General features: G+C 45.2%; 1 protein-coding gene across 1 annotated transcript; it reads right to left on the bottom strand.

The window, feature by feature from the left end:
* Positions 1 to 751: 751 nt before the first annotated feature.
* LOC138899844 (uncharacterized) lies at positions 752 to 1,210 on the bottom strand. Its single transcript, XM_070186541.1, has one exon. The coding sequence runs from the start codon at positions 1,208 to 1,210 to the stop codon at positions 752 to 754; it is 459 nt and encodes a 152-aa protein (XP_070042642.1).
* Positions 1,211 to 10,801: the final 9,591 nt, after the last annotated feature.

The raw sequence follows: 10,801 nt of genomic DNA, 5'->3' as shown, positions 1-10,801 counted from the left end.
ATCCCGACCACGCACCGTGACAACACAATCTCTATAAACCCGCACGACCGTAATAGACTCGCCAACTGGGTAGATATAAAGAACGACTCATGAAGTTGTTCCGGTTCTATCCCGAACCTCGTAGCAACATAAGTAGTAACATAGGACAAAGAAGATCCGGGATCAATAAGGGCATACACATCATGAGATAGAACAGTTAATATACCTGTGACGACATCTGTGAACCCTCCGCACTCTGTCGACCACTCATAGCATAGAATCGGCTGGGTCCTCCCGAACTCTGTGCACCACCCCTAGTTGTACCACGCCCTGTGGGTGCTGAAGAGCCTCGAGCTGGAGGGTGTGCTGAAGATGTAGCAGCTGTAGGACTGGATGACTTAGTTGTGCCCCTGCCTGCACCCTGACGGGATGCACGACACTCCCTCTAAATATGGCCTCTCATTCCGCATCTGTAACATACTGGCATGTCCAGGTAGAAGACTCCTGAATGTATCCTCCCACACTTAGGGCATGGGGCCCTCTGTTGCTGCTGGAACCTCCCTCCTGATCGGCCCTGATGGTGGGACCCCCTGCTGCCCTGACCGGGCCTAAAGCGACTCCCCTGCTGCTGACTGTGCCCTAATGGCGGGGCACTAGCTGAAGACTGACCATAAGACTGGGACTGCCCTGATGATACTCCCCGAAAAGCTGAGCTCCCACCTCCGAAGGAATTCCCAAGGTTGCCTGCTGATCTGGCCCTACTACTACCTTCTCATTCCATCCTATGCTTTAATTTTCTAGCCTCTGTAGCTTGGGAAAATGCAACCATCTTTCCATAGTTCATGTCATAATTTAGAGCAGCTGTGGCAGCCTCATTAACAACCAAAGGGCTAAGGCCCTGCACAAATCGACGCACCCTCACCTCCATTGTCGGCATCATATGAACAACATACTTTGACAGGCGCACGAAATCCATGTGATATTTCCACACACTCTTACTACCCTGTTTAAGGGTCTCAAACTCCACAGCACGGGTTGACTTAGTCTCGGCAGGCAAGAAATGGTCTATGAAGAAATCCGCGAACTCACTCCATCTCGCCGGAGGGCTCACCTCCTTACGGGAATCCTCCCACATTTCAAACCAGGAATATGCCACCCCTTTCAATCGATAGGAGGCCAACTCTACTCTCTCCGTCTCAGTAACACGCATAACTCGGAGAGTCTTATGCATCTCATCAATGAAATCCTAAGGGTCTGCCCCGGGATCAGTACCTGTAAACACTACAGGGTCTAACTGAAGGAACCTGTTTACCCTGGAACCAGAAGAATCCCCTTGCAAGCTAAATAAGGTGGGTGTGACATTTGACCTCTGGGCCTGAAAAGCTACTAACTAAGTCAGCATCTGAGTAGCTCCCCTAAGATCCCCATCAGAAATACCGGGACCTGAAGTTGGGGCTGGAGGTGGAACAGATATATCGACGGGAGGGATTATGGCACCCTTCGTGGGTGTAGGAATTGGGGTAGTCTGTTCTGGAGTAGACAAATCAGGAAGTGTGATAGTAAGGGGATTACCCTCACTCGCATTTTCAAGTAGGGGATCAACAACCACTCCTGGGGTGGCATTGCCTTCTTGGCCAATTCTCGCTCTCTTCTTAGGTGCCATTTACTGAAAGTTAGAACAATGCACGAGTTAGAGGAAAACAACCTCACATTCCACTCCATCACACGATATAGAACAATAATGAAGGGTATTATTCCTAAATGTCCAACTAGCCCCCTAATTAAAGATGTGGTCAACAACACACCGATAAGAATGGCTCTACTAGACACGGCTCCGAGACATCCTAGGACACTTTAAAACCTTAGGCTCTGATACCAAGTTTGTCATACCCCAACCTCGGGGAGCGCGACCGGCACTCAACCGAGTGAACCCGGTCGAGCAAGCCTATTAGACCTTTCCTACCCGACTCATTGATGATACGAAAAGAGGACGCGTTATCATCTGCTAAAAAGGGGAGAGATCAGATATACATGCATAAACGTTGCTTGTCCATTTTTCATTATATACATTATGCCATAGTTAAGTTTTCAAAATACAACTTGGTCCATTGACCACTCCGATACTTGTACACGACCCACATAAACGTCTACGGAGCCTCTAAGGGTACCAAAGAGAAACATGACAATGCCGGCAACAAGGCCCCGGCTATACCTCAAAATATGAAAACTTATACAAAAGAAGGACTACATGACCCCTAGGAGAAATGGGGCTCACTAAGACTGTTGTGAGGAGAGAAAGAGAGCACCACTATCTGCGATCGGCACTATCTACAATGGAATTACCTACATCCATTCAAAGATGTAGCGCCCCCGGCAAAAGGGACGTTAGTACTGTCGAATAGTACTAGTATATAAGGCAAACACCAATCTTAGTAGAATGAACAGTGAAACAAAGAGAAGGCAGTCATAATAATCAATAAGAACTTCATAGAAATACAAAGAAAACACTAAATAAGGGTCACATAGTTTCCAATTCAATCTTTCCATCTTTTTAGATTAATAATCATTAGTGCCAAATGCCACAACTCACAATGCCACCGTGTTTTTACACGGAGTCCAGTCTCGGCCCGACCGGCTAAGCCATCTCAAGTGAGACATATCCATATCCACAATGTAAATCAATAATTCCTACAATAATTCTAACACAAATGCCACCATGTGTACAGCATGGCGTCCGATCTCGGCCCGATCGGCTAAGCCATCTCACTTGAGACATAACCTCTTTCAATTGTTCACTCAATTCACATTTCTTTCCCATCTTTCGTTATATGGCACAAACAGCCTCATTTATTAAGTAGTTCTTGGCACTTGGGAACATTTTACAATTCAAGTCTTTTCCCTTTTTATCCGTTCAAATAACGTCATCATTCATGTCGATAAGTACCATCATATAAGGCATTGAACACATAAGGGAAGGAGCTTGGAAACAACATAATTACGTTCTCAAATAGCATGATGACATGGTAACCATCTAAAACAATTAGGGAACATGAATCTTTCAATCCAACACACTAAGGCAAACAATTCTAGTATGATCAAGTTGGAACTTACACCAATTATTCGGACACCAGGAGTTCGATTCTAGGAAGAAGAGAGTTAGCCATACATACCTCAATTGTGCTTCTTTAGACTCTACAATTATCCGGAACCCTTAGCAACCTCAATCTATTTTAGCAATATACAAATTGAACCCAAAATTAGAAAAACGTTCATGGTTCTAGCTCACTTTTTCCCCCACTCTTTATCATACATGCATGCAAGATAAACCACCCGTATACCCATGAAGTATCACACTGGTACCCCATTATAGCTATGTTTGAAATTAAGAGCTGGGGTGATGAAGTCTTACCTTTTAGGATGAAGAATTTGGTGCTCTACTTGAATATTTCCAAAGGTTTAAGTGATGATTGAAGATCAATTTGATGAAAACTTAGGCCCTCCCTCTTGAACCCTCTCTCTCGCACTCTAGAAATATCAGAAAATGAGCTCAAAATAGTCTAAATGGGTGTTTTAACTGAATGGGGGTCGGGTTTTAAATTAAGAAAAATGGTGCCCCGACACAGGTCTGCGATCGCATATGCGCCCGCATAATGGTTATGCGGTCCGCAAAGTGACCGCAGAAATGGCCCTCAGGGGCCTAAACTTTCGACTCAGGTATGCGACCAGTATGTAGTCCGCATACTTGTTCTGCGGTCGCATAATGCACCGCAGAACTCCCTCCGCAGAAACCCAAGAGGAAATTATGCGATTGATATGCAGTCCGCATATCGATTATGCGGTCGCATAATCGACCGCAAAACTGACCTCAAATTTGCCAAACTTACTGCTTCACTCTGCGGCCATTATGCGGTCCGCAGAGTGATTATGTGATTGTATAATGGGCCGCAGAAACGCTTTCTTTTGCGAAACATTTTCCTCTAAGTTTGTAGGTACTGTTCAGTCCAAAAAGTCCGAACCACGAAATGCAGGGACGAAGAATTTCTACTATAGTAATGCAGGAATCTATCCTGGCACCACAAAACCCCGAGTTTTTGGTTCAAATTTTTACGGGTCCTCACAATACTGCCATAATATCTCAAATTTTGGTAGACTTCGTGGCCGACTTTACTCCGGCCTTGATTCCCGAGGTTGAGAAGGAATTACTACTCACCTCGCGGACTAGCTCGGGGGTCTGGACCCTATTCACGAACGGTGCTTCTAACGCAAAGGGGTCCGGGATGGGCATCATATTAAAACCACCCACGGGTAATGTAATAAGGCAGTCTATTAGAACTATGAAATTGAGTAACAATGAAGCCAAATATGAGGCTATAATTGCATGTCTAGAACTGGATAAGAGCCTGGGGGCCGAGGTGATCGAGGCTAAATGTGACTCCCTCCTCATCGTCAACCAAGTTAATGGGATGTTTGAAGTAAAAGAGGAATGGATGCAGAGATACTTGGATAAGTTGCAAGTGACCTTACACCAATTCAAGGAATGGACTCTACAACATGTACCTCGAGATCAAAATAATGAGGCCAATGCGTTGGCCAATCTAGGGTTGTTAGTCGACTTCGACGAATTCAATTCCGGAGCAGTAGTGCAATTGATGAACTCGGTAATAGAAAAAGGTCACGCCGAGGTGAACTCAACAAGCTTGACTTGGGACTGGAGAAACAGATACATAGACTACCTTCAGAAAGGGAAATTGTCATCGGATCCCAAGGAATCGAGGGCCCTACGTACTAAAGCTGCCAGGTTTGGCTTGGTCGGTGGAAAGTTATACCGAAGATCACTTTTCGGGCCACTATCTAGGTACTTGGGTCCGAGGGAGACCGACTACGTAATGAGGGAAGTCCACTAGGGTATTTGTGGAAACCATTCGGGAGCGGAATCCTTGGTTCAGAAATTGATCAGAGCCAGTTATTACTGGAACGAGATGGAAAAGGATGTGAAAGACTTTGTTCGAAAGTGTAACGAATGCCAGAGGCATGCCCTAATGATTTATCAATCGAAGAAAATGCTTCACCCGGTCCTATCCCCCTGGCTGTTTATGAAATGGGGGATGGACATCGTTGTTCCCTTGCCATGGGCAACCTGCAAAGCCTAATACATATTGCTCATGACCAATTATTTCTCCAAGTGGGTCAAAGACAGGCGTTCGAGAAGGTTCAAGAAAAAGAGGTCATTGACTTCATCTAGGATCATACAACATGCCGGTTCGGGATACCAGCTGAGATGACTTGCGACACCGGGAGATAGTTCATCGGCGATAAGGTTAGTAAGTTTCTAGAAGACCACAAATTAAAAAGATCTTGTCAACACCCTACTACCCTAGTGGGAACGGTCAAGCGGGGGACACTTCCAAGTGGGGGACTTGGTATCAAGGAAAGTTACAATGCATACCAAGAACCCAAACGATGGGAAACTAGGCCCGAACTGGGAAGATCCGTACAGAGTTATCGGTATAACCGGGAAAGGCTCATATAAGCTCGAGTCAGGGAATAATGTACAACTATCCAACAAATGGAATGTGGAACATTTAAAGCAATACTACTGCTAAGGTACGAATAAAATTTCTTTGTAGTTTATTACGCTTTGAACTAACCCGTGCAAGTATTCGGTCGAGGATACATCTGAGGATTAGGTCTGAAAGTACGTGTTGTACTTTTTTTTCCTTGGACCGGTTGTTTCCCGAAGTGGGTTTTAAAGCAAGATTTTTAACAAGGCAATAGTAAAATGTGCTACCCTAGTTTTGAAGACCGGCCTGAGGCCGGGATTGCAGATCACCGGTATTGGATCAATAGTATTCGAGCTCTCACTAGCTTGGCCTCGAATGCTCGGGGGCCCATCATACCCTAAGTCAAGATCCCGAGTTCGAAAACTTAGAAGGCATTTTTTATTTGATATTGAAAGTCAAGGCTTGAATATTAGAATTAACTGTAAGGGTCAAATGGTCAAACGAACCGTGCCCGTGTAGCTCATTATTATCATGGCAGAAAGCTTTTGTACCTTTGATTATGTACTCTACATTCAAAGTAATAAAGCAGTTCGCCTTCTATATTTCATCAGTTCACATTTGTACCAGTGAGATTATCGTTAAGTTACTTAGAATAAATAGTAGGTTCGAACCCCTAAAGCCCACGGGCCTCCCCGAATCGGGGAATGCAATCCGATAATAAGATCGGACAACTCGGGCTACCAAATCCCAGAGGCACCGAGCCTATTAGGCAGGACCTAAACATGAAAGGCTACTGCCAACTTAAAAAGGATCGGAGACGTTTGAGTCCGTACATAGAATATAAGGTCCTTACACATGATTGAAACCTATGAAAGAATACTTCAGACCCGGCCATAAAAAGAGCCACCTTTGGCAAACAATAATCATGTCCGGTTAAAACATTCAAGTATTTTAAAGACTTCATTTTTTATCGACATTCCGAAGTCAAATCAACACGGAGTTGTTACTTAAACCTGGCCTCATCTGAGCTTTGGGGGAATGAAGAGTCTAAGTTATGCCAAATTCTATGCTAAGGCATCGATGGCATATTTTAAACAAAAGGTTATAAGCAAACGCTGAAAAGTAAAGGACACATTATAGCCGAAAGAAAATTTACTATATATATCGAAAGTATTTACCGAGGCACTATGAAGCGGCCCCAAAATAAAACAAAATGTACAAAGGAATACAAAAAATAAACTAAGGAATTTTCCGCCTAGTCTTTGCCGGAGCCTGACTCGCTGCCCGAGCCCTCGGGCTTGTATATCTCTTTGGACTCGGCCTATTCGCCTCTTTAATCTCCTCGACGTTCTCCCTCCGAGATAGCCACTTTACATACTCGTCCTTTGTTATTATATGGGCCTCGGCCACCTCCACATCATTCTTATATTGGGCCAGCATATCCTGGACCTCAGAGGACGCATTCGAAGCTTCCTCTAACTTGGACTTCAGTGTGGTGTACTCCAGGGCAAGGGCATCCCGTTCTGAGACGGCCGAGTCCAATTGTGCTTATTGCTCATCATTCAACCGAAACCATTTATCGGCTTTATCCTTCATCACCCGGAGCTGGTCCTTGGCCGATGCCGAATCCTCTTTGGTGGCTTCCTTTTCCGAGGCCAGGAGATCCATCTTGCTCCTCAACGCCTCTGCCGAGGCTTTGACTTCGTTCATTATGGCTCGGAGTTGGTCGATCAGGTTTATTTTCTCTTAGACCTGCGAGGTTGTGGCATTAGCAGTTGCGCTTAGCCTCTCTTTATTAATCTCAAACACCCTTACCTTTTCGACCAGAACGACATTCTCCCGTTTCAATGAAGAGGTCTCCTTTTGAGCTTTTTCCAGCTCCGTTTCACCCTTACCTTTGCTCACTGAGAGCTTTGTACATGTCCTTTGCCGGACCTGCTCCTTGAGCTCGAACTCGAGATGACTCGCCTCCATTCGAGACTGATGGAAGCTTAATGATGAAGCACTGAGGCTTGGGGAACAAAATTGATGAAATCATGAGAATATGCTAGGGCTTAATGAACCCTTTAAGGGATATAAAGAAAGGAAAACATACCATGTTCGACACCTATTGGGCCTCGTTGAAAAGGCTCGGCGCATCCACTTCGTTAATCTTCGCATGGTCCTCTTCGGTCACCAAGCAACAAAGGTAGCTGGTTATGCTAACTGGCCCGGACATCACCCTGGTATCTATCGGGATTGTAAACATGATTGTTCTCTTATGGTCGGGATTCACGCTCGGGGTGGGGAACTGCTTCACTAGCTTTGGGCTCGATCTCGGCCCACCTGACTCCGGCAACACGTCCTTTTTCGGGATCTACAAGTGGCCAAACCCGGTGTATTCCTCCAGTACACCAATGTCTATGCCTTCGAAGAACAGGTTGAGGGCCTCAGCTTATGTCTCGATTGGCGTTTCTTTAATGGCTTGGGCCTCATCAAATAGAGACTCCATGTGAGATGGTGACTCTGGGATATCAATGACATCAGTGGCTTCTCTCGAAGCCGGAGTAGTTTCTCGAGAGGCCGTAGCCACAGGCTTTCCCTCGAGATCTCGAGCTGAAGAAGGTTTGGCCTTATGGTCACTTCCCTCTGGCTCTGCCCGTTCTTCTACAGCAATGGCCAGCTCATGAGAGATAAAATCCAAGCCATCATCTTCGGGGTAGTCCTTGAGTCGGTAAAGGGAATTAGGGTCCAGTTCCCTGGCCCGAGTACTCTTTTAGCTGCTCTTTCGGACCCAGACATTGACCCTCTTTTTCTTGGCATCGGCTTCCGCATCCGGGGAGCCGAAAGACCCCCTCATTCTTTCTTTCTCTTCCTTCTTCATAGAGGCCTTGTTCTCGTCCACTACCCGAAGCTCAGTGGTCTTGGGCAAACCTGTAGAAGGGAGAAAGGGATTTAGTAAGAACAACAGTAGAACAAAAGGGAAATTCAATCGGGGAAAGAAGGACACTCACCATGGGAACGGGCCTCCCACTTTCCTTTTGAGTGTTTGCGCCACTCGCACTCGGAGTACATCGATTGCTTGCAGATCCCCTCGACCTACTCCTTGAAATGGGGGACTACATTCGGGACTCGGGCAACTGCTGCACAATGGGAAAATCGGGCGATGAGAAAAAAATAATAAAATCAAAGAACTATTTTAATTACTTAAGAGGAGACGAACTTACGTTTTGAGTTCCACTTCTCAGGGAACAACAGGAAATCAGAGGGAATGACATACTCGATCTTCACCCGAACGAATCTTCCCTGCCAGCCTCGATCCCTGTCTTCGTCGATGCTCGAGAAGGGGGCCTTCTTTGCCTGTCGGTCAAGCTTGATCAACCCCCCTCGAAAGATTCGGGGGCCGTAGATATGGAGTAGGTGATCGATAGTGAATCGGTGCTCCTCCGTGTTATTAAAAAAGTGACGGAGGAGAATCACAATGCTCCATAAAGATGGATGGATCTGCCCGAGGCAGACCTCGTACCTTTTACAAAAGTCGAGGACCACCGGGTCACCGGGTCAAGTTTGAAGGGGTATGTGTAAACGCTCAAGTACCCCTTCACATGAGTAGTGATGTCCTCATCGGGACCGGGGATGACTATTTCCTTGCCTTCCCACTTGCAGTCCTCCCGGACCGTCGGGAGCGTGTCTTCCGTGATAGAGCAGATGTACCTCCACACCTCCTCACCACGATCCCCTTGTTTGTAGGCCTTCTGACCTTAAAATCGTTGTCTATGGAGTAGCCTCCGGGAACAAAGTCCTTAAGGGGAGGTTCCGGGTCCACTGTCGATAAGGTCGCTTTTCGATGTCAGCGGCCGCGGTGGCAGTTGAAGGGGTGGTATTCTGAGGCACGGATTTTGAGGTTTTCGCTATCGAATTCTGGAAATATGAATGTTTGAAGGCGAATATGAAGGTTTGAAGAAGAGTATGAAGATTTGAAGGTCAAACGTGAAGATTCAAAGATAAAATATGAAGATTTGAAGATGGGAGATGAAGAAATAAAGATGTGAAGAACAATGTATGAAGATTTGAAGGAATTATGAGCAAGTAAAAAGTTCAGGGGTAACTTAAGAAGATTTGAAATCGAAAAGTAAAAAAGTGAAAAAAGAACCGGAGCTTTTATAGGAGGGAGGTAATTAATGAGTGACGTTTTGCATTCGAGGATGGTCAACCGGCGGCTAACACATGTCCGAAGTCAGAATGACGCAACTGATGGGACATTTCACTGACTCGTCGACCCGATTGTAACATACGGAGGAAGGAAACGAGGTCGATTAATCACTTCTCGTCGTTTCGATAAATTTGCTCTTCGAAAAGTGAGGGGACTATATGTGTATGGGTAAAATTGAGGATAAAGTTACCCCCGATTTTTCCGGTAAAGAAACGAGAGGGAAGCACGATCTGGCATGACCTCGAGTAAAGCCGATGGGTTCCACGTCTCAGAGCCCGGGGAGGATGAATGGTGCAGCAGGGACTGGAAATGGATGAGCATCGGATCCGAGCAGAGTGAAGGTCCGAGACTAAGGGAAAAAACGGTTAGGCATGATAAGTGGAGAGCCGTAATATCCGCCCTCAACCGGATGTTATGGCGCGAACCCCGACGGATATCAACTACAGATCAACATTTACTGGATGAAGAATATTTTTTTTTTACCTTTTTTAGACTTGTATTGGGATTGAAACTCTCCTACTACATAAAAAGGAGAACCTTTTCATTTGAAAACCACTGTTGGCACGCATATCAAAGCAATAAAAGTTTATTTTTGTTCTCTAGCCACTGTTCATAGTGTTCTTTAGGTGCTTATTTATTTAGTTGCAACTGAGCCCGTCTCGAGAGCTCGACCGAGGTCAATTTTCAGTATTCATCCAAAAGCGAGGCTTAATTGTCCATCACGTTTGGTGTGACCGTTTCATTTCTCTTTACTTTAATTATTTTCTGTTCATAGATCATCCGTGTTAAATTAAATTACGTATCCTTTAAATCGCGTACAAATTTAATTGTTACTTATTTTAAGGTAAACAATGCGAAAAGCCTTAAGATGGAGAGCAAAGCATCTTTCATTCGTTGATGCTCTTTCGCATGTTTGTTATAAATTAAAGAACTGAATACAACGGAACAAGATAACTCATTTCAAAAGGAACACAAAATGCAGCTAAGACATGGGGTATCATAAGCATACAAAATATAAGTAATATAAACGTGTCACTGCCTCCAGTGAAATTGGAAATTACATTCCCGAGGCTGATGTGGAATAACCTCATCGGCCAAAACCTCTAAGAACACGGCATCCGCCAAACAC

The sequence above is a fragment of the Nicotiana tomentosiformis genome, chromosome 10 (genome assembly GCF_000390325.3).
Source record: "Nicotiana tomentosiformis chromosome 10, ASM39032v3, whole genome shotgun sequence".
NCBI classification, from domain to species: domain Eukaryota; kingdom Viridiplantae; phylum Streptophyta; class Magnoliopsida; order Solanales; family Solanaceae; genus Nicotiana; species Nicotiana tomentosiformis.
Note: the sequence above shows the minus strand (reverse complement) of the source record. Positions and strands in the feature narration are given on the sequence as shown.